Below are 25,091 nucleotides of genomic sequence, written 5' to 3' on the forward strand. Positions count from 1 at the left end.
TCTTCTATTACTACTTAGGTACAGCTAGGTTACAGCCGTGAGTGGACGCTCCTATCTTGGCCTCTTACCATACGTGTTTGGCGTTGTAAAATATATAAATTACCCACTAGCCTAGCGACAAGCATACATTTAATTAGAGTAATCTAAACAATTTTTAATTAGAGCAAGCCAGGGGAGGCTAAGACACCCCCTCCCCCTCCCCACCTCACTAATACAAGTATCAGAGAGAGCCCGTCCTGCTTGGTAAGCTGGACAGTGTTAAGTGATCGTCAGTGTCCACATATATGTTAATATTACCAGTTACTTTAATGTTAAGCGACCAGCTGATGTAATGCTGCACAACCAAGGTTATAGTACAGACTGGGAAAATTAATCTAGTTGTAAGACCTCTGAGGGACAGTAGAAAATAATCCTGTTTTTTGTTTCAAGTGACTGTGGTTCGAGAGCCCAGAGTGCACCGCGAGATCTTATTTACCTGACTTTACCTGAGGGGTCATATCTCTAGTGGCCTCGATGGGAATAGGAAGCCGGCGGCTTGTCAGAAGTCCCCACAATCAATTCATACTTACGAGTATCCACCTGTAGTGATATATATATCAGCACTAGTCAAGTTTTTTGAAGGGCATTTGGGTGAAATTTTGTTCTACGTAGTTTTAACTCACAACATTTGGTGCAGAATACATGTGTGCGTGTGCGTGTGTGTGTGTGAATGTGCTCACTTAATTGTACTTTTCTTATTGTGCTAGCGGGGATTGGGCTTCAGCACTTGGTCCCGCCACTCATCTATTAGTCAAGTGGTATACAAGTTTCTTAGCCTATTGGGTTCTATTATATCTACATTTGAAAGTGTGCGTGTGTTTTTTTTGTGCGTATTTGCATATATGAATATAAATATACAAGCAGTAAATTATTTAATGAAATCATTTGGATGAGGTGCGTGTATTTTGTGTAAAGATAAGAGTGCATACATGTGAATGTAAGTAGTGTGTGTGAGTGTGTGAGAGTGTGAGTGTGTGTGTGTGTGTGTGTGTGTGTGTGTGTGTGTGTGTGTGTGTGTGTGTGTGTGTGTGTGTGTGTGTGTGTGTGTGTGTGTGTGTGTGTGTGTAGTGACTAGTTGCATCACTGTCAGCAGCCAGACGAGTGTTGTGTGAGGGTCGGCCAGGGGAGCATCCCTGCACCTTACTCGGGGGACTACACAGTTAGCCAGTAAGATCCTGGTTGGCATTCTCACCAGGCTTATGATTGGCTGTGAGAGTGTCTGCGGGTTGTGAGGGAGTGCAGACAGTGGCGGCGACCAAGTGTCACGGCCCACACCACCCACTACACCGTCAGGGTATCTGCCCTGGTGTGTGCCTCGCTGCGCGGTAGCTTTCTGCTAGGGGTCCTGCTGGCTTATGCCACTACTGCTGTTGTTGCTTCTGCAGAAGCTGCTGCTGGAGGGCCTAGACTTGGGAGGGACGCGGCGCGCCAGTGGGGCTGGCCTTGAGCGCGGGCCGGTGTGCTGCATGCAAGGAGGCGGGCGGTGGTGCAGTGCATGTGTGGAGTGGCGGTGTGCACACGGCAGCAGCAGCAGCAGCAGCTGCAGCGGCAGCAGCAGCAGCGGCAGCAGCAGCTGGCCGTCTCGGGTGCACCAGCAGACCAGCAGCCGCCTGTCCGACCGGCGTGCGTGCGTGCGTGTGAGTGAAGGCGGCCGCCGCGCTACGCCTTCTAACGTAAACACAGGAGGAAGGGGGGCAAAATGATCGTCTTCCTGTCATTGTGCGAGTGAGCCTTACGGTGCGGTAGTGGCGTCCCGCGTCAGTCAGCCTGCAGGAGGCGCTGCTGCAGCTACCACCGCCACCACCACCATCACCTCCGTCACCACCAGCTGAGACAGCAGGCGTGGTGGTGGGCGGGGTGAGGGCGTGTGAGCGGTGGTGACACTGGTGATCCAGTAGGTGGGTGCCAGACCCCAGCTGTGGCACCAGCGGGACGCCACCCACTTCAATAACAAATGAAGCAGCCAGTTTGTGAAGTGATGTGGGGATCAGTTACCCAAATAAATGTACCTTGCATAATGAAGAAATTTCATCTAAGCTGAATAAATAATGTGACGCTTAAGCTGTTCACGAATATAGAAGAAATACAAAAGAATTACCATGACACCCCGACCAATCTATCTTAAGTCCTTCTGAGACAGTGCCTTAGACAGGAGGCACTTAAGCAACCATAAGAAAGATAACGGAAGTGTCAGAAGAACTTAGGAAAGTTGTACAGTAAGTTGTGATTAAGTGAGGCTCCAAATATTGTATAGTGTTCCTCTTGAGAACGGTGAAGGGGGGGGGGGTGTCAGTCCCCCCCTAGGGTTACTGTCAGCCCCATTACAGTGCCATTGCCAGCCCCATCACAGTGGCACTATCAGCCACACCTCAATGATACTGTCAGCACATCAAAATGCCACTGTCAGCCCCACCAGAATCACTGTTAGCCACACCACACTGTAATTGTTAGCTCACCACATTGACCCTGTCAGCTCCACCATACTGTCACTGTCAGCTCCACCATACTGTCACTGTCAGCTCCACCATACTGTCACTGTCAGCTCCACCATACTGTCACTGTCAGCCCCACCACAGTGTCACTGTCAGCCCCACCACAGTGTCACTGTCAGCCCCACCACAGTGTCACTGTCAGCCCCACCACAGTGTCACTGTCAGCCCCACCACAGAGGCACTGTCAGCCCCACCACAGTGTCACTGTCAGCCCCACCACAGTGTCACTGTCAGCCCCACCACAGTGTCACTGTCAGCCCCACCACAGTGTCACTGTCAGCCCCACCACAGAGGCACTGTCAGCCCCACCACACTAGTGTAGTGAGGCTGTCACCTCACCACAGAGGCACTGTCAGCCCCACCACACTAGTGTAGTGAGGCTGTCACCTCACCACAGTCTCTGACGGCCTCACAAGTGCCACTGTCAGCTCTACCACAGTGCCCCCGTCAGCCCCATCACAGTGCCAATGACAGCCACACCACAGCTCCAATGTCAGTCCCATCCCAGTGACAATGTCAGCCCCATCACAGTCTAATTCTTAGCCACACCACAGCAAAACTGTCAGCCTCACCGCTGAAATTGTCAGCTCCACGTGAGTATACCTGTCACCACACAACACAGCCAGTGTCAGCCCCGCCCTAGTGCCAATATCAGCCCCGCACCTAGTGCCAATGTCAGCCCCGTCCTAATGCCAATGTCAGCCCCGCCCTAGTGCCAATATCAACGCTCTAGTGCCAATGTCCGCCCCGCCCTAGTGCCAATGTCAGCCCCGTTCTAGTGTCAATGTCAGGCCCGCCCTAGTGCCAGTGTCAGCCTCGCCCTAGTGTCAATGTCAGCCCCGACCTAGTGCCAATGTCAGCGCCACCCTAGTGCCAATGTCAACCCCGCTCTAGTGCCAATGCCAGCCCCGCCCTAGTGACAATGTCAGCCCCGCCCTAGTAACAATGTCAGCCCCGCCCTAGTGCCAATGTCAGCCCCGCCCTAGTGTCAATGTCAGCCCGCCCTAGTGACAATGTCAGCCCCGCCCTAGTGACAATGTCAGCCCCGCCCTAGTGACAATGTCAGCCCCCAGCACCACAGCCCATCTATTATTGTCAGCCCCCACCACCACAGCAAACCTATTATTGTCAGCCCCACCACCACAGCAAACCTATTATTGTCAGCCCCCACCACCACAGCCCACCTATTATTGTCAGCCCCCACCACCACAGCCCATCTATTATTGTCATCCCCCACCACCACAGCAAACCTATTATTGTCAGCCCCACCACCACAGCCCACCTATTATTGTCAGCCCCCACCACCACAGCCCACCTATTATTGTCAGCCCTCACCACCACAGCCCACCTAATATTGTCAGCCCCACCACCACAGCCCACCTGTTATTGTCAGCCCCTACCACCACAGCCCACCTATTATTGTCAGCCCCCACCACCACAGCCCATCTATTATTGTCAGCCCCCACCACCACGGCAAACCTATTATTGTCAGCCCTCACCACCACAGCCCACCTGTTATTGTCAGCCCCCACCACCACAGCCCACCTATTATTGTCAGCCCCCAGCACCACAACCCACCTATTATTGTCAGCCCTCACCACCACAGCCCACTTATTATTGTCAGCCCTCACCACCACAGCCCACCTAATATTGTCAGCCCCACCACCACAGCCCACCTATTATTGTCAGCCCCACCACCACAGCCCACCTATTATTGTCAGCCCCACCACCACAGCCCACCTATTATTGTCAGCCCCACCACCACAGCCCACCTATTATTGTCAGCCCCACCACCACAGCCCACCTATTATTGTCAGCCCTCACCACCACAGCCCACCTAATATTGTCAGCCCCACCACCACAGCCCACCTATTATTGTCAGCCCTCACCACCACAGCCCACCTAATATTGTCAGCCCCACCACCACAGCCCACCTATTATTGTCAGCAACACTGTGGCTCTGAAACGACCACCTCTGTAGACGGGTGTACCGCGTGTTGGGTGATGGGTGGACGGGTGTACCGCGTGTTGGGTGATGGGTGGTGGTGTACCGCGTGTCGGGTGATGGGTGGTGGTGTACCGCGTGTCGGGTGGTGGTGTACCGCGTGTTGGGTGATGGGTGGACGGGTGTACCGCGTGTTGGGTGATGGGTGGTGGTGTACCGCGTGTTGGGTGATGGGTGGTGGTGTACCGCGTGTTGGGTGATGGGTGGTGGTGTACCGCGTGTTGGGTGATGGGTGGTGGTGTACCGCGTGTTGGGTGATGGGTGGTGGTGTACCGCGTGTCGGGTGATGGGTGGTGGTGTACCGCGTGTCGGGTGGTGGTGTACCGCGTGTTGGGTGATGGGTGGTGGTGTACCGCGTGTTGGGTGATGGGTGGTGGTGTACCGCGTGTCGGGTGATGGGTGGTGGTGTACCGCGTGTTGGGTGGTGGTGTACCGCGTGTCGGGTGATGGGTGGTGGTGTACCGCGTGTTGGGTGGTGGTGTACCGCGTGTTGGGTGATGGGTGGTGGTGTACCGCGTGTTGGGTGGTGGTGTACCGCGTGTTGGGTGGTGGTGTACCGCGTGTTGGGTGATGGGTGGTGGTGTACCGCGTGTTGGGTGGTGGTGTACCGCGTGTCAGGTGATGGGTGGTGGTGTACCGCGTGTCAGGTGTTGGGTGGTGGTGTACCGCGTGTTGGGTGATGGGTGGTGGTGTAACGCGTGATGGGTGGTGGTGTACCGCGTGTCAGGTGATGGGTGGTGGTGTACCGCGTGTCGGGTGATGGTGTACCGCGTGTTGGGTGATGGGTGGTGGTGTACCGCGTGTTGGGTGATGGTGTACCGCGTGTCGGGTGATGGGTGGTGGTGTACCGCGTGTCGGGTGATGGTGTACCGCGTGTTGGATGATGGGTGGTGGTGTACCGTCCGGTGGATGGCCAATGAGGGTTACCTAGAGCCTATGTTATGATCCCCAGAGCGTTTAACCTACTACACAATGTCCCAACACGACAACTGCTACTAACGAGTGTTCTTCCTCAAGGAAGGCCCGCAGAGGAACAACCTGGCATCACAACGAACCTCAGGCAGCAAATAAGGAAAAACGACAAAACGAGAAAACAATTGAAGCCAAATTTGTGTGTTGGGTGGAGAAGCAGGAGCGAGGAGAGTTAGTGGGGCTCTTACGGGAGAATTGGGCCTCCTGGAGGGAGCAGCCCCCGCCACACCAGGAGACGCAGACCCCCGCCAGACACCTGAGCGAGCGAAGGTGAGTGACACTTCTTCCTACGCTGTCTGGGAGGCGCAGGGCAGTGAGCGTCCGTTATGCAGGTCTCCCGCCCTGCCTCAGCCCCTCCTACACTCTCCCCCTACTGGCACACCTACCTTATCTTCTCTCTAAGTCTACGCTAATCTCTTCTCCCAGTTTTGTCTCGTGGGAGACCCTCCACGGGCGTGTCTAGGAGCACTCTGAGGGTGTGGCTTTGTCTGATAGCGAGCGGAACGGACGAAGTGTAAAGGAAGAATGGAGTGTTGCTCCGTTGGCCTAGACCTTGCCGGTCTCGACCCCGTTATAAGGAGGTGGCTGGCGGCAACCTCGCTGTTAGCAACGCCAGCGGAACATCCACCACTGCCTCCTGGAATCTAAAGCGTCGCAAAGGCAACAATTGGAGTGTGTTGCTCGTAGGGTGAGGCTGCAGGTTGTCCGGTGCCCCGGAGGGTGGCGGAGGCCAGTGTAGCACCAGCCCGCCACTTGTATTAAACAAGTACAGTGATTGTTAGTGTGCTTGGGACGGACCTTGTAAGGAGGCGGCCCTCACTCCCATCAAGATGCTACTCGCGTCTACACCATGCACACTCTAACAATACTCCACACCACCAAGTACACTATTTAAATATATATAAATACAAAAAAATAAATATATATTTACAGGGTATTTACAGGGTGCGTCAAAAAGTCCATTCTAATATGGACAAAATAAGATTTTTTTATTTTATCTGTGGTACGTATTTTTCCCTAAACACACACACATACACGTTATATTATATATATATATATATATATATATATATATATATATATATATATATATATATATATATATATATATATAATATATATATATATATATATATATATATATATATATATATATATATATATATATAATATATAATATATATATATATATATATATATATATATATATATATATATATATATAATATATATATATATATATATATATATATATATATATATATATATAATATATATATATATATATATAATATATATATATATATATATATATATATATAATATATATATATATATAATATATATATATATATATATATAAAATATATATATATATATATATATATATATATATATATATATATATATATATATATATATATATATATATATATATATATATATATATATATGGAGGTAGCAGGTCGTATGGGACTACACGTGTGCGTCTAGTTTACATAATAGTTTATATAGTTTACAGAAAATAACACATATAACAATCAATGATCAAAGACCTCGTGCAGGTCTTCGCAGGTTGGGTGCGTGCCCAAGATGCAGCAAGCATTTCCTCTCTGGATCACGACACTGAGGCCCTGGTGCCAGAGTCACGATGCAGTTACGCAAGTACTTACCAACATGTACATCTTTCGTCAAACTTTGACGGCTTTGGTTACATTTATTAAACAGTTTACAAGTATGAAAACTTCCCAACTGTTGTTATTGTTATAAACAACCTCCTGGTATTTCCAAGCTCATTAACTTTATAATAAATGTAAACAAAGCCACCAAAGATTGAGAAAAGATGTACAGGTTCGTGGGTGCTGGCGTAGCTGCTTCGTGAATCTAGCCCTAGGAACAGGAAACTGGCCGCTCTTGAGTCTTTAGTTTGCCTAATGAGTTCCTCACTCACCTCCTTTAGGAACTTAAATGCACATTTAACCCAGGAGCCCAGAGTCTCTGGCCAATGAAGACGCACACGTGTAGTCTCATACGACCTGCTACCTCCATATATATATATATATATATATATATATATATATATATATATATATATATATATATATATATATATATATATATATATATATATATAATTATTTATTTATATATATATATGTGTGTGTGTGTGTGTGTGTGTGTGTGTGTGTGTGTGTATTATATTGCTAACCGTATTGTGGATAATAACATTTCCTTTACCTGGACAATTGGAGCCTTGAACCTCAGACCACACAATCAGCAGCCTACAGCTCTACCTACTGAGCCTCCAGCACCCTTTAATAATTAAGGAAGGAGCCCAGAGACACCTACCTGCTGTCCAACTGAGGCCAGATTCACGAAGCAGTTACGCAAGCACTTACGAACCTTTACATCTTTTCTCAATCTTTGGCAGCTTTGTTTACAATTAATAAACAGATAGTGAGCTCTGAAGCACCAGGAGGCTGTTTATAACAATAACAACAGTTGGTTGGGAAGTTTTCATGCTTGTAAACTGTTTAATAAATGTAACCAAAGCCGTCAAAGATTGAGGAAAGATGTACACGTTCGTAAGTACTTGCGCAACTGTTTCGTGAATCTGGGTCCTGGTGACGAGAGTGGAGAGGGGTGTGGACCAGTAAGAGTGGGGAGGGGTGTGGACCAGTAAGAGTAGGGAAGGGGGTGTGGACCAGTAAGAGTAGGGAGGGGTGTGTGGACCAGTAAGAGTAGGGAGGGGTGTGTGGACCAGTAAGAGTGGGGAGGGGTGTGGACCAGTAAGAGTAGGGAGGGATGTGTGGACCAGTAAGAGCAGGGAGGGGTGGGTGGACCAGTAAGAGTGGGGAGGGGGTGTGTGGACCAGTAAGAGTGGGGGAGGGGTGTGTGGACCAGTAAGAGTGGGGGAGGGGTGTGTGGACCAGTAAGAGTGGGGAGGGGTGTGTGGACCAGTAAGAGTGGGGAGGGGTGTGGACCAGTAAGAGTAGGGAGGGGTGTGTGGACCAGTAAGAGCAGGGAGGGGTGGGTGGACCAGTAAGAGTGGGGAGGGGTGTGTGGACCAGTAAGAGTGGGGGAGGGGTGTGTGGACCAGTAAGAGTGGGGAGGGGTGTGGACCAGTAAGAGTAGGGAGGGGTGGGTGGACCAGTAAGAGTAGGGAGGGGTGGGTGGACCAGTAAGAGTGGGGAGGGGTGGGTGGACCAGTAAGAGTGGGGAGGGGTGTGTGGACCAGTAAGAGTGGGGAGGGGTGTATGGACCAGTAAGAGTGGGGAGGGGTGTGTGGACCAGTAAGAGTGGGGAGGGGTGTGTGGACCAGTAAGAGTAGGGAGGGGTGTGTGGACCAGTAAGAGTAGGGAGGGGTGTGTGGACCAGTAAGAGTGGGGAGGGGTGTGTGGACCAGTAAGAGTAGGGAGGGGTGTGTGGACCAGTAAGAGCAAGGAGGGGTGTGTGGTCCAGTAAGAGTGGGGAGGGGTGTGTGGACCAGTAAGAGTGGGGAGGGGTGTGTGGACCAGTAAGAGCGGGGACGGGTGTGTGGACCAGTAAGAGTGGGGAGGGGTGTGTGGTCCAGTAAGAGTGGGGAGGGGTGTGTGGACCAGTAAGAATGGGGAGGGGTGTGGACCAGTAAGAGTGAGGGAGGGGTGTGGACCAGTAAGAGTAGGGAGGGGTGTGTGGACCAGTAAGAGTGAGGGAGGGGTGTGGACCAGTAAGAGTAGGGAGGGGTGTGTGGACCAGTAAGAGTAGGGAGAGGTGTGTGGACCAGTAAGAGTGGGGAGGGGTGTGGACCAGTAAGAGTAGGGAGGGGTGTGTGGACCAGTAAGAGTGGGGAGGGGTGTGTGGACCAGTAAGAGTGGGGAGGAGTGTGTGGACCAGTAAGAGTAGGGAGGGGTGTGGACCAGTAAGAGTAGGGAGGGGTGTGGACCAGTAAGAGTAGGGAGGGATGCGAACCATTTCTCATCATAGCGGAGGGAGAGAACACACGGTAGAGGGAGGCAGGGCGCCCGCCACACTGCCATTACCCACTTTATTTCACATTATATCAGAGTGCGCCTTTTGAAGGATTCATAATTGGCCGCATTCGTCTTATAATCACCGGACCAACCACTATACTTCTCGGATTATGCTAGAGTTTAGCAGTTGATAAACACTTTACATTTTGCTGGGGAAATGGAAGGCGCGCGCCTCATATAATTGCTCTGATGAGGCTATTATGGTTGAAGGGGACGATCACGGTTCTTAAAGTTATATACGATTTATATACGATATAACCATGAAAATCCCACACTTGTGATAGCACAGTGGTGTATATATATACACACACACACGTCCAAAGCCCACAATTCTAGGGGATAGAGGGGGGTTTAATCTCCTCGGAGATCAGAAACGGTTGGGCACGTTTTTTTTTCAAGTCTCATGCTTCTGTTCGCCCTGTAGTAAGTTAGCTTACTGTTGTGGGTTATATTTTGGGGATAAACTTCACGACAACGGGAATTATAGCGTGAATAACGGGGTATATATACGACACTTTCACTCTTTCTAAATGTTGGTTTGTTTCTATGGGTGTCGGCCGCGCTTCATCGCTGCATACTCCTACTGTCGTCTGATGAATGTTGCAGATATAATGGTTTACATTTTTGGAGCCATATAATTGAATGACAACCTGAAATTAGCCTGAACATTATCAAAGCTTAGTAAGTATGCAGTATTCTAGGGACAATTTGTCCTGGCTACAATTAATAAATACAAATTGTATTTGTTAATCCCTTTTATTAATTGCTTTTGTTAATCCCCGATAATTTTCTGTCTTCCGGTGTCAAAATCATCATACTTGTAAAATTCACAGGATTTACTCTTGCTCTTCACATTTCATTATACGAGACTTCCTGCCTTGAAACCCATTAAACATTTGTGTCTAGCTATAGCTGAACAACTTATCTTGGACTCCTTGAAGTGTTATAAAATCTTCACTATTCTTCCTTTAGTTATATATATCATCGGCCAACATGGTCATAGACTCGTACACTCCGACAGAATATCTCCTTTAAAAACCCAGGCAGAGTTAACACCAAGGCTACACACTATTGTAGTGGACAGAAGAAAATGTATATATGCTGGTTAGCATTGTAAATGTGTGGCCACGTCTGTGGTAGAAAATAATAATAATAATAATAAAAACTATTGTAATCTATTCCCATGACAATAACTTTCCTTTTGTTGCGGTTATCATCAGTTGTGTCAGACTTTCCTCCATCATATAGGCTCCTTTTTACTCAGGAACAGGTTTTGTCATTATCCATATCAATCTTTTTACGTGTCACTCAATCAAAGGTTTATTAAATCGAGGAATGTTGTGTTCTTATCAGTCTCTTTCTTGAATGACCTCTGACGCCCAATCAATTGATTGATTGATGAAGATTAAGCCACCCAAGAGCTGGCATGGGCATGAATACCCCTGAGTCCAATAAATATAATGGCGTAAGTCTGGTGTGCGAGATACTCCAGACCAAGAGCCGAATTGCATAGAGTTAAATAAGGACGCAAGTCACATTGTGCACAGGACGGTTCACCAAAGGATTTTGGCGAATCTTCTTAATCCCACCTAACCTAACCTAACCTAACCTAACCTAAACCTAGTCTAACCGAGTCTAACCTAGCCCAAAGCAACCTAACTGAACTGGGCTACAAAAAAACAGCCTTAGCTACCGGAATATACGGGCTTGATAATCAGAAATAGAGTTTTGTCGAAAATCGTCTTGTGTACGGTTTGACCATACCCCCCCCCCCGTTAAATATACGGTTCGTGACTCAAGTCTCCTGGCGTTCTTGAGCACACGACAGATAAATACATTCTAAGTATAACCAAACTGAGGAGACAAAACACCCTCATCTCAGACCGTTCTCACCATGTGTCAGCGTAAAATTTGAAGCGGTTTTTAACCTAACAAGAAGTGTACGAACTCTGGCATCCTACGTAACCTATCGGGTACGAAGGTCATTACTTCCAGGAAGCGTCAGTTTGGCAGAGATTTTAATTTCACTGAACCTCAGTAATTTGCACGATGGGGGACGACAGCGTTATCGAGTAGCGTGTATTTAGTCCAGGGACAGGTTGATCACTCTCACACAAGGATATACACACTTACCAGTATGTTTATTAATATAAGAAGTCTAAGAATATGCTAGTTTTGGTCACCGGGCAATAGAATGGACTTAAATTAGAGAGAACATGGCAACTTGTTCATTCAGCTAGAGTGAACAAACAGCAGCAGCGAGAGTGAACACGACCACAACAGCAGCGAGAGTGAACACGACCACAAGAGCAGCGAGAGTGAACACGACCACAAGAGCAGCGAGAGTGAACACGACCACAACAGCAGCGAGAGTGAACACGACCACAACAACAGCGAGAGTGAACACGACCACAACAACAGCGAGAGTGAACACGACCACAAGAGCAGCGAGAGTGAACACGACCACAACAACAGCGAGAGTGAACACGACCGCAACAGCAGCGAGAGTGAACACGACCACAAGAGCAGCGAGAGTGAACAGACTAACAATGCACTTGGGTGAAGTCTGCCATACGAGACGTACCCAGGTTTTTGCCCGCCCACCACAAGCAACAGCAATTAGGCAATTTTTCTGTCATGCACCGGCCCCCGGCCTCCAGTGGTGGCGTGAGGTATATCCTACCACAACCTATACTACCATGAGGGTTCTCTTCCTTAAGCAGCAGCAGCAGCAGCAGGGTGAAGGTTCTCTACCTCAGCTAACAGCAGAGTGAAGATTCTCTACCTCAGCTAACAGCAGAGTGAAGATTCTCTACCTCAGCTAACAGCAGCGTGAAGATTCTCTACCTCAGCTAACAGCAGCGTGAAGATTCTCTACCTCAGCTAACAGCAGCGTGAAGATTCTCTACCTCAGCTAACAGCAGAGTGAAGATTCTCTCCCCCCCCCCCTCCCCATCTCCTCCAGTTTCCCCTCCTCTCCACTCTCAATCCCAATCTCCAACCCTCCCCACCATCCCCCTCCCCAAATCCATCAACATCCCCTCTTCCCCAATATACCCCCCTTATCTTTTCTCCCTTATCCACTTTTCTCCCCCTCTCCCCAGCATTTCATCCGCGTAAAGGGCAGGTGTAAGCGTAAAAACTCTATGGCTTTCACAACCCCTGATTGTACTTTAGATGCCATGAATATCGAAGGGCGGCACTTTAGATGCAGATATTCCTTTAAACATGGCACTTGGGCCGACCCGAACTGGTCTATGAGACTCGTGTACCCCTTATGTTTCATGTGTGAAGTTGGTTGACGCTAGCTACAAGCGTCTGGTCTCTTACTTTGGACACTCAGACCTTCCCCCTGGTCTGAGGGGAAGGTCCACTCAGGTCCATATATACAGGTCCACTCAGACCTGTATATATGCAAATATACTAGGGGGTTAACCCAGTGATGCCCAGGTCTCTCTCTCTCTTTTCATCCCCCTTTTTCCTATCCCTTTCCCAACCCTTCCCTCTCATTTCCTCTTTCTACCCACCTGCTCCCAGCACGACAAGAGCAGGTGTTAGAATGTCTTTATAATTAATGGAATATTCAAACTAAAATAGTTATCCATTCGCTTTGAATCTGAGGCAAGTTTGTGGGTCGAAAGGCGGACCTGTTCTCTTTATAGCAGGTCGCATTTTGACGAATACGTTACCTAAGGCCAAAAACTGTCGTACAAGAACAAGGTAGCGGCTCGGGAAATTGGCAAAATGTTAAATTTTCTGTTCGTGGGGTCCTCTTGTTGGTTAGGTTAAGGCACATTGGTTCGGCAGTTTATTGAAAAATATTTGTCAACTATTTCAGTGTGCCAGGGAATTCTATTTACAGAAAGCCAAATTATTTAAAGAAAACGCTTTCAGCATACACATTGTATATTTTAAACAAACGATTGTTTGATAACAATCGTTTAACCAATACAATAACTTTATAATTTGAGAATGATCTCTGTTTACGACAAAGGTCCACTTGCCAGTTTACATGTAGCCTATTACTGGAACTGTAATATGCTTTCAGACCATCACAAATATCTAAATAACTCTCCAGGTGGTTTGAAGGGGGTTGTGGTTTCTCATGGTAATAGATTTGCTGTAAGGATGAGCTCATCAATGAGAAGAGTGGTGAATGGATTGAAGTTACCCATTTTATGGTGCTATGGCCGAAGATTGAAGATCATAAATTTTCTGTTAATTATCCTGGCCATCAGTGAAAATGTTGTGTGTTAACTATTAGAAGAATCATTGTTTTGAAGGCCTGAGCTTTGTACGACCCCACTTGTTATATTCCTCCAGCTGGAGATCTCTTCTCTGTTACTGTTTCTATGCTGTCCTTCAGGTGCTCCCTTTACCCAGTTCAGCGTTTTCCCAGTTATTCCTGCCTGCCTCTCCACCTGTAGGCTCCTTCAGCAGCCTGGTGAGATTACATCTGGCCCCACTGACAGTGTCACAAGTAGTTCCCCAAGGTGTTTTCATACCTCTTTAACAGTAACTCTGATGTCATCCATTGTTTCTTCCAGCCTTCCATCTCACAACTTTGGTCTCCGTGTTCATTCTACTGTAAAGACCTCTTGAAATCTTTTAAATAGGGACGGGGTAGTGTAGAGGGTGGTGGTGGGGTAGTGTGGAGGGTAGTGGTGGTGGTGGGGTGGTAGTGGTGGTAGAGGGGGGTAGTGTGGCTGCAGATGGTGGGGGTACGGTGGAGGAAGGAACCCCCCAACACAGGATCACAGTGATCGCCTACCATAACGCCCCGTTGAACCTTCACCTGGCAGGAAAGTGGGTACATTATTTTAAGAACAGGAATCCACCTCAAGATTTTCTCGGACGATGATTGATGGGCAACCTTGACTGCTACTGGCTGGGTTGCCCTCTTCTCAACACACTCCGCTTTCCCCTTCTTCAACCCCATCATCTCACAACCCAATCAACTCACAACCCCATCATCTCACAACCCCATCATCTCACAACCCCATCATCTCACAACCCCATCATCTCACAACCCCATCATCTCACAACCCCCATCATCTCACAACCCCCATCATCTCACAACCCCATCATCTCACAACCCCATCATCTCACAACCCCATCATCTCACAACCCCATCATCTCACAACCCCATCATCTCACAACCCCATCATCTCACAACCCCATCATCTCACAACCCCATCATCTCACAACCCCATCATCTCACAACCCCATCATCTCACAACCCCCATCATCTCACAACCCCCATCATCTCACAACCCCATCATCTCACAACCCCCATCAACTCACAACCCCCATCATCTCACAACCCCATCATCTCACAACCCCCATCAACTCACAACCCCCATCATCTCACAACCCCATCATCTCACAACCCCATCATCTCACAACCCCATCATCTCACAACCCCATCATCTCACAACCCCATCATCTCACAACCCCATCATCTCACAACCCCATCATCTCATAACCCCATCATCTCATAACCCCATCAACTCACAACCCCATCAACTCACAAGCCTAATGCTTCATAACCCCATTTCATCTCCTGGGTAAATTTTAGTATCTTCAATAACCCATCAATGGTCCGAATGTTCTCGACACTCAACATTGACGTAGTATCCCGTGGTGCAGTGGTGAGCGCAGACTGTTCTCAACCGTAAAGTCCAGGGTTCGATTCCCGCAGCAAAGGGGGGACGTTTGAACAAGTTTAAACCTGACGCCTCTGTTCACCTAGCAGTAGATAGGCACCCACAAGTTACAGAACCTATTGTTGTTGCATCCTGGGTCGGGTCAGAGTTGGTTTAGGTGTAGTGAAGTGTAGCGGGGAGGTGTAGTGAACGCGGGGAGGTGTAGTGAACGCGGGGAGGTGTAGTGAACGCGGGGAGGTGTAGTGAACGCGGGGAGGTGTACTTTCTACTAAAACAGGCATAAATATAACTATTTATGGTAATGTTTACTGAGACAAATATTGCCATTTTTCATCTTTAGTTTGGTAATGTTTTAGTCCAAACTAAAAATATTATTTCTGTTACTGTGTACTGGTCACCAAGATTATCAGTTCTGCTACTGTGTACTGGTCACCAAGATTATCAGTTCTGCTACTGTGTACTGGGACACCAAGATTATCAGTTCTGCTACTGTGTACTGGTCACCAAGATTATCAGTTCTGCTACTGTGCACTGGGGCACCAAGATTACCAGTTCTGCTACTGTGTACTGGGACACCAAGATTATCAGTTCTGCTACTGTGTACTGGTCACCAAGATTGTTAGTTCTGCTACTGTGTACTGGTCACCAAGATTATCAGTTCTGCTACTGTGTACTGGGACACCAAGATTATCAGTTCTGCTACTGTGTACTGGGACACCAAGATTATCAGTTCTGCTACTGTGTACTGGGACACCAAGATTATCAGTTCTGCTACTGTGTACTGGTCACCAAGATTATCAGTTCTGCTACTGTGTACTGGGACACCAAGAATGTTAGCTCTGCTACTGTGTACTGGGACACCAAGATTATCAGTTCTGCTACTGTGTACTGGTCACCAAGATTATCAGTTCTGTTACTGTGTACTGGGACACCAAGAATGTTAGCTCTGCTACTGTGTACTGGGACACCAAGATTATCAGTTCTGCTACTGTGTACTGGGACACCAAGAATGTTAGCTCTGTTACTGTGTACTGGGACACCAAGATTATCAGTTCTGTTACTGTGTACTGGGACACCAAGAATGTTAGCTCTGCTACTGTGTACTGGGACACCAAGATTATTATTTCTGCTACTGTGTACTGGGACACCAAGATTATCAGTTCTGTTACTGTGTACTGGGACACCAAGAATGTTAGCTCTGCTACTGTGTACTGGGACACCAAGATTATTATTTCTGCTACTGTGTACTGGGACACCAAGATTATCAGTTCTGTTACTGTGTACTGGGACACCAAGATTATCAGTTCTGTTACTGTGTACTGGGACACCAAGAATGTTAGCTCTGCTACTGTGTACTGGGACACCAAGATTATTATTTCTGCTACTGTGTACTGGGACACCAAGAATGTTAGCTCTGTTACTGTGTACTGGGACACCAAGAATGTTAGCTCTGTTACTGTGTACTGGGACACCAAGATTATCAGTTCTGCTACTGTGTACTGGTCACCAAGATTATCAGTTCTGCTACTGTGTACTGGTCACCAAGATTATCAGTTCTGTTACTGTGTACTGGTCACCAAGATTATCAGTTCTGCTACTGTGTACTGGTCACCAAGATTATCAGTTCTGCTACTGTGTACTGGACACCAAGATTATCAGTTCTGCTACTGTGTACTGGGACACCAAGATTATCAGTTCTGCTACTGTGTACTGGTCACCAAGATTATCAGTTCTGCTACTGTGTACTGGGACACCAATATTATCAGTTCTGCTACTGTGTACTGGGACACCAAGAATGTTAGCTCTGCTACTGTGTGCTGGGACACCAAGAATGTTAGCTCTGCTACTGTGTACTGGGACACCAAGAATGTTAGTTCTGCTACTGTGTACTGGGACACCAAGAATGTTAGCTCTGCTACTGTGTACTGGGACACCAAGAATGTTAGTTCTGCTACTGTGTACTGGGACACCAAGAATGTTAGCTCTGCTACTGTGTGCTGGGACACCAAGAATGTTAGCTCTGCTACTGTGTACTGATGCACCAATATTATAATCTACAGTGTACCGAGACATGAAAATACTTGAGGTATAAATATGATGAATCACGAAGTGTTGCGGTGAGGCGAGTGTAGGACTCTTAAGAGCCTCGTGACGTCTGAACACTTTTTCTGGGGCAAGCAATCAGTGGTGGCGGTGAGACGTGAGGGCGGAGAGCTGCACTTCTGTGTCAGCGTCGTTACCCGGTGGGAGGAGAGGTCGCGGGTACGTGTACTCATCTAATTGTGCTTGCGGGGGTTGAGCTCTGGCTCTTTGGTCCCGCCTCTCAACCGTCAATCAACAGGTGTACAGGTTCCTGAGCCTACTGGGCTCTATCATATCTACATTTGAAACTGTGTATGGAGTCAGCCTCCACCACATCATTGCCTAATGTATTGCATCTGTTAACTACTCTGACACTTAAAAAGTTCTTTCTGTGTGTGTGTGTGTGTGTGTGTGTGTGTGTGTGTGTGTGTGTGTGTGTGTGTGTGTGTGTGTGTATGGGTGTGTGTGCTGTTAGCTCTTGGACTCCGCCTTTCTAACCGCTGGTTGTTTAATGTACTGACTCTGATCTATTTGCTCTATCATACCTACAGTATATATTTCTCTTTGCCCAACCACATGGGTTGAACAGTAGAGCAACGGTCTTCCTTCATGCAGGTCGGCGTTCAATCCCCAACCGTCAAAGTGGTTGTACACTATTCCTTACCCCCCCCCACCCCCTTCGCCCCATCCCAAATCCTTATCCTGATCCCTATCAAGTGCTATACAGTCGTAATGGCTTAGCGCTTTCCCCCCTGATAGTTCCCTCCCTCTCTCCCTCCGCCCGCAACAACTCTCTAACTCCGGGCACCTAATAACTGCTGGGTAAACAAAGGCATCAGATGAAAGAAATCTAACTGCTTCCGTCTCGACCGGATATCGAGCGTCTTGTTCCAGCAGCCACAAGCAGTTATCAACCGGATAAACGCTCATTTGCCTGCTGACCTCGGGTCAAACTGATCCAAGCTAAAGGTCAAGCATTTTATTTCTGTGTGTATTAATTAGCGTGCGTGAAATTGAAGAAATTCTTAGTAAATATTTTTCTACGAGAAAATAGAAAAATACAATTTTTTCTCTTTCAGTGCTTGTGAAGTAACATAAAATATGAAGTTACTAGCTAAAAAAAAAATAGGAAAAGTTAAAAATTTGTTTGACCAAAACTGGATGATTACAGCGAAGAGAAAACACATTTTCCACAGTGTCGAGTAACCAATATAACCACAGTATAGCAGGAAATGATTGCGGGTATTCTTCCTGGTAAACCGCCACGATAACAAAGGTTTACAATGTAAACTTTAGATCACATTGTCAAACCGAAGAATCAATTCCCCTTTCAATTCTATAAATGCCTTCAGGAAATTCAATCTTGGAAAATATAGTTTAAATAATTTTAGTTCATAACTTCCGGCAAGGCTAAAAAATTAATTTTTTATTTTTTTTTTGTCATTGAAAATATACAATATTTCTTTCACCACCAAATTTGGAAATAAATATTCGTAATATATGTGTATTAAATTAAACTGAAGCACCGAAGCGAATGCCATTGAAATCCAATTGTCAAAATTTCATTTAATTTTAGTTACAAAGTGAATGTTACCAAAGAATATAACAATGGTTATACTAATTATAGAATAAACAAAAATTATGCTAAAATATATTTAATATCTTTTATTTTCATGCATTATCACCGATGCCGAAAATTAACATTAAAGAGATGAATTGTGGTTCTCATATGCAGATGAGGAGTCACAATAACGTAACTGAAGTATGTTGACCAGACCACACACTAGAAAGTTAACGGACGACGACGTTTCGGTCCGTCCTGAACCATTCTCAAGTCGATTGGGCTCAAGTCAAGACAATCGACTTGAGAATGGTCCAGGACGGACCGAAACGTCGTCGTCCCTTCACCTTCTAGTGTGTGGTCTGGTCAACATATGGTTCTCGTAATTATTGTTTTGTAGTTATTGCATGACACGGACGGCATGACACGGAGGACGTGACACGGACGGCATGACACAGAGGACGTGACACGGACGGCATGACACGGAGGACGTGACACGGACGGCATGACACGGAGGACGTGACACGGACGGCATGACACAGAGGACGTGACACGGACGGCATGACACGGAGGACGTGACACGGACGGCATGACACAGAGGACGTGACACGGACGGCATGACACGGAGGACGTGACACGGACGGCATGACACGGAGGACGTGACACGGACGACATGACACGGAGGACGTGACACGGACGGCATGACACGGAGGACGTGACACGGACGGCATGACACGGAGGACGTGACACGGACGGCGGGCCAGACGTCACGCGGCCCGAATTACCAATCAGGTAATGACGTCATTGCGGCGACTTCGCCGGTAATTCCGACATTCTTAACCTTGTCTCTTCCTCACTCTGCTCCTTCGACCGTGGCGCCTGGACACACGTGTCACCACGTGGCTCCTCACCTGCCTCGGCCTCCAGGCTCGAACTTCAGCTCCTGGTCCCCGCTTTTCCGGCTGTCTTGTATGTCTCGTTTTATTTAATAATCTCGTAGCGTTATTGGCTTCATTCTCTACTCACAAGCAGATATTCACGGGCGGGATGGTTGGGCACGTTTTCTGTCACCTAACGCTCCTGTTCACCTAGCAGTAAATTGGTACCCGGGAGTCAGGACGCTGGACCACGAAGGAAGAATTGAAACAGGAATTTCCTTCAGTACTTTTGTATTTAATAATACATGTTCAGAAGGATCAATTATTAAAAGACCAATTATATAAATATTATTAAATACGAAAGTACTTAAGGAAATTCCTGTTTCAATCCTTCCTTCGTGGTCTGACACTGTCACATTTTTCATCACGTATTAATTTTTGTGATTTACACACACACACACACACACACACACACACACACACACACACACACACACATATATATATAGGCTTCCTGTCCCTTACAGCTCTTGGGTGTCTTAATCTTCATCAATCGCCTTAACAGATGACTTACTCCCTGATACTTCTTACTGCTAGGTGAAGAGTGCCATCAGGTGACACTAACTGTTCATTTGTTTCTGCCTCGAACGGGAATCGAACCCCGGACCACAGGATTAAGTGACCAGCGTGCTGTCCACTGGCCCCACCGTGTGTGTTTGTGTGTGTGTAATTACCTAAGTGTAATTACCTAAGTGTAGTTACAGGATGAGAGCTACGCTCGTGGTGTCCCGTCTTCCCAGCACTCTTTGTCATATAACGCTTTGAAACTACTGACGGTCTTGGCCTCCACCACCTTCTCCCCTAACTTGTTCCAACCGTCTACCACTCTCTTTGCGAAAGTGATTTTCTTATATTTCTTCGGCATCTGTGTTTAGCTAGTTTAAATCTATGACCTCTTGTTCTTAAAGTTCCAGGTCTCAGGAAATCTTCCCTATCGATTTTATCAATTCCTGTTACTATTTTGTATGTAGTGATCATATCACCCCTTTTTCTTCTGTCTTCTAGTTTTGGCATATTTATTGCCTCTAACCTCTCCTCGTAGCTCTTGCCCTTCAGTTGACGTGTGTGTGTGTGTGTGTGTGTGTGTGTGTGTGTGTGTGTATGTGTGTGTGTGTGTGTGTGTGTGTGTGTGTGTGTGTGTGTGTGTGTGACAACATTGACATTCACAACATTGACATTCACAACCCTTCAGGCAGTCAACAACTAGAAATATTATGAACATAATAGTGAACTATTAGCCCCTAGTCACGGTGGTAAGGAGCATTTGCAAGCGTCAGTGTTGCAGACGCAGCCGGCACCTCCGCCGCGACAATCTTAAGTGTATTTAAGTAATTCGCATCGCCTACCTGAGCAGCCAAGGCGCTAATTGTAACGTGCACCTGTAAGCTGGAGACGAGGCATCTCCAGCCATATAACACGCTGACGTTCCAACATTTCTTTAATGGTGCTTCGTTGATGACCACTGTTCGCAGCCGTTTATATATATATTATCATGCAACATATAAATTAATATCATTATATATTGCCATATTTGAGAAAATTACTATTTTGTATGAACATGCTAAAGTTGACGAATGCGTCTTTGAGGTCGGCCGCTGGATGGAATGGACATATAGCCTTAGGACGTGTTGTAAAATTCAGCGTTCGGATCCCATAAATACTGGAGATGGATACCTTTTTGCGACGGCCAACAAAGCTGCTAGTGACGGTTCTCTCCTCTAGGGCTACCTGACTATACAAATCCCCAAGCGAGCATTTCTGCGCCCAACTGTCGTACTGAGATGGTTGAAGCAGCTTCAAGACTGTAACGTTGTCACTAGGATCGTGGAGCGACTTGACTGGTTATTATTAGCATCTTAATTGACAAAAATTAATTACAATTTTGCCTAATCTGAGGAATTCAATTAGGTCTTATTAGAGTGAGGATAATGCTGGCATTCACTGTCGCAGAGAACAGAGGGCCATACACAAGGCAATTGGCAGAATCTTCGCACAGGAATTACCTGCTCATCTAAGACCATCTGAATCACAAAAGGAACTGTCGAGCAATTTGTGGGAGTTGCTGCGGACACAAGCAACCACGAGCTTAACGAGGCGTTGCGTACCCGTCAAGCTAACGAATAATTGGGAGGAATTGTTAAACTGACGGTGAGCACACCTGATTCCCACAAGCACCTTTGACTGAAACACTTATGTAGACCTGTCACAAATGAGCCAGTGACCACATGTCTGTGGAGCATGCCAGTGACCACATGTCTGTGGAGCATGCCAGTGACCACATGTCTGTGGAGCATGCCAGTGACCACATGTCTGTGGAGCATGCCAGTGACCACATGTCTGTGGAGCATGCCAGTGACCACATGTCTGTGGAGCATGCCAGTGACTACATGTCTGCGGAGCATGCCAGTGACTACATGTCTGTGGAGCATGCCAGTGACTACATGTCTGTGGAGCATGCCAGTGACCACATGTCTGTGGAGCATGCCAGTGACTACATGTCTGTGGAGTATGCCAGTGACTACATGTCTGTGGAGCATGCCAGTGACTACATGTCTGTGGAGCATGCCAGAGGAGCAGGGGGACGGCTGGCCCAGACAAGCAACCTACCCTCTGGCTGTGCTCGTCTAAGCAGCGATCACCTTTAAAAACACATTCATCAAATCTAACGTAATGTGCAATGAAAATCGCTATTTGTTTCAAATATATATTTAAATTAATATATATTAGGTCCTCTGGTAGGTTAGGAGGGCAGGAAATTCAGGAAATTCTCCTAAAGTTTCAAACCGTCATGAAAAACGTTAATTGAAAGTTTCCTCTCCTAACCTTACCGAGTAAGCCAGAGGACTCAAATAGAAAACGGGACAGTACATCAGTTTTGTGAGCCGATTTCATTTCAAATTACGCCAATTTTTGGCCATAGCCCGCATACGAGCGAAAAGCGACGTTATTGGTAAGAGGACGAGTTGCGTTACAGTGACTGTATATGCCAGAAAGTGTTGAATAGTTAGATCTAACTTAGGTTAGGTGGTTAGACTCTGTTAGCCATTATTAGTATATGAAGCATTATAGAGCTGTGATTCGAGCAGAGGACATGAACGAAGCGTAACGTATTTACCATTCACGAACAGGAGGTTTATCGGCTGGATTAACTTTGATTTACGGTTTGTTAATGAGAACGGGTTTCGAACAGAGGTCGACAGACAAGCACTGTTTCGAACGTCATTAGTTTTAAGTCGTGTGTAGAACGCTCTTCATTCATAAACAGCGGGGTTAGGCGGCTGATTGTAATTACTTTTGCTGATGAGGACGGGCTAGGAAACATGTACAGAAGTACGACTCGAAAACAGGAAGAGATCTAAGCACTCTTATATAAAAGTTGGAGCGCAGTCCCTTCTCAATGATGTGTAAAGCCAATGTTAAGTGGCTGTCATTCATATACCCAGGAGTGTCTACTGTATGAACAAGCACTTGGTAATTGAGTACGTGATGAGTTAAGAGAATTAACGAACTGTGTAAACTGCCAAAAAAATGTGGTACAGCAAGTCCAGGGACGTGAGTAAACCTTAAATATCTCAAGATAACATCATGGGTCTCGAGGAGAGTCAAGATCTATGTTCTTGTGATACATTACAATACAAACTTAAGACTTAATGATTTATCGAGAAAGTCAAATAGAATGGATTGTGACTATTTATAGTTGTCGGTAACTACTGAGGACATATTGTGAGGGTTAAGTAAGAGATAAGCAGTATAAATATTATATATATATCATATATATATTATATATACATATATATATCATATATATATATATATATCATATATATATATATATATATATCATATATATATATATATATATATCATATATATATATATATATATCATATATATATATATATATCATATATATATATATATCATATATATATATATATATCATATATATATATATATATCATATATATATATATCATATATATATATCATATATATATATATATATCATATATATATATATATCATATATATATATATATCATATATATATATATATGTCGTACCTAGTAGCCAGAACTCACTTCTCAGCCTACTATTCAAGGCCCGATTTGCCTAGTAAGCCAAGTTTTCCTGAATTAATATATTTACTATAATTTTTTTCTTATGAAATGATAAAGCAACCCTTTTCTCTATGTATGAGGTCAATTTTATTTTATTGGAGTTAAAATTAACGTAGATATATGACCGAACCTAACCAACCCTACCTAACCTAACCTAACCTATATTTATAGATAAGGTTAGGTTAGGTAGCCAAAAAAAGCTAGGTTAGGTTAGGTTAGGTAGGTTAGGTAGACGAAAAAACATTAATTCATGAAAACTTGGCTTATTAGGCAAATCGGGCCTTGAATAGTAGGCTGAGAAGTGCGTTCTGGCTATTAGGTACGACATATATATCATATATATATATATCATATATATATATATATATATATATATATATATATATATATCATATATATATATATATATATATATATATATATATATATATATATATATATATATATATATATATATATATATATATATATCAATGATTGACAATGACATGGTTGTAGTATCACACCACCTATAAGTGGATTTTCTCAATAACTATAATGTGACCACACAATTAATTGCGTTACTGAGGTGGGGGGGGGGGGAGAAGGGCCTAGGGCTATCAGCGAGCAGTCCAGCCTTTTAAGGTTTCCTAACGTCCAGAAAACGGTCAATGTAAAGTGTCCTCTCCTAACCTGCCAGAGGACCCAAAGCAGAAAAACGGGACAGTACATCACATTCGCGAGCGGCTTCCATTTTTCAAGTACGACAATTTTTGTAACGCATACGATCGAAATGGGACGTTGTTTGTAAGAGGACAGGTTGCACTGTGATAATATTACATTGATTATCAATAACCGTGAGTTTGTACTCCATGACCCGGTCTCTGGCCATTTCATTTCTACTGTGTTGTGAAATAATAAATTTACTCTGCCACTAGCCTAGCAGTTAGCAAATGTTTCTCGGAACAAACTATCCTATTTCTAAGTAAAATTTAGTAATGGGGGGTACTGAAAACCATCTTTAAGAGGGGAGGGGGTTACTATTACATGTGTAACAAAGTGAACACACTATCCTTAGTGAGATGGAAGATTGTTATAGTTTTGTTATAAAGTCTTCCAGTGCACGAGTGACTGGGATATATTATGACTGCCACTTAATCTTACACTGCCTGCCGTCCAGCTGATACCGACGGCAGGCAGATCAACATCATCATCAACTAATT

At 45.8% G+C, this 25,091-nt stretch overlaps 4 protein-coding genes across 6 annotated transcripts in view; 3 read left to right on the plus strand and 1 right to left on the minus strand.

The window, feature by feature from the left end:
* Window positions 1-25,091, minus strand: part of LOC138359163 (uncharacterized) — a 123,644-nt gene that overhangs the window by 68,568 nt on the left and 29,985 nt on the right. The gene's annotated exons all lie outside the window — the stretch shown is intronic.
* The window catches only part of LOC123773385 (uncharacterized), a 47,307-nt gene continuing 23,390 nt past the window's right edge, over window positions 1,175-25,091 (plus strand). The window contains exons 1-2 of one of the 3 annotated variants that reach the window (XM_045767106.2): window positions 1,175-2,255; window positions 5,554-5,778. The gene's annotated coding sequence lies outside the window, so the exon portion shown is untranslated. The remainder of the gene's footprint in view (window positions 2,256-5,553; window positions 5,779-25,091) is intronic. The other 2 variants (XM_045767104.2, XM_045767105.2) reach the window with 2 other exon arrangements.
* LOC138359189 (nuclear transcription factor Y subunit beta-like) lies at window positions 1,535-12,084 on the plus strand. Its single transcript, XM_069318178.1, has 3 exons — window positions 1,535-1,662; window positions 5,554-5,778; window positions 11,775-12,084. The coding sequence occupies exons 1-3, from the start codon at window positions 1,535-1,537 to the stop codon at window positions 12,082-12,084; spliced, it is 663 nt and encodes a 220-aa protein (XP_069174279.1).
* LOC138359190 (acrosomal protein SP-10-like) lies at window positions 21,994-22,413 on the plus strand. Its single transcript, XM_069318179.1, has one exon. It carries the CDS (start codon window positions 21,994-21,996, stop codon window positions 22,411-22,413), a length of 420 nt encoding a protein of 139 aa, XP_069174280.1.

The sequence above is a fragment of the Procambarus clarkii genome, chromosome 89 (genome assembly GCF_040958095.1).
Source record: "Procambarus clarkii isolate CNS0578487 chromosome 89, FALCON_Pclarkii_2.0, whole genome shotgun sequence".
NCBI classification, from domain to species: Eukaryota; Metazoa; Arthropoda; class Malacostraca; order Decapoda; family Cambaridae; genus Procambarus; species Procambarus clarkii.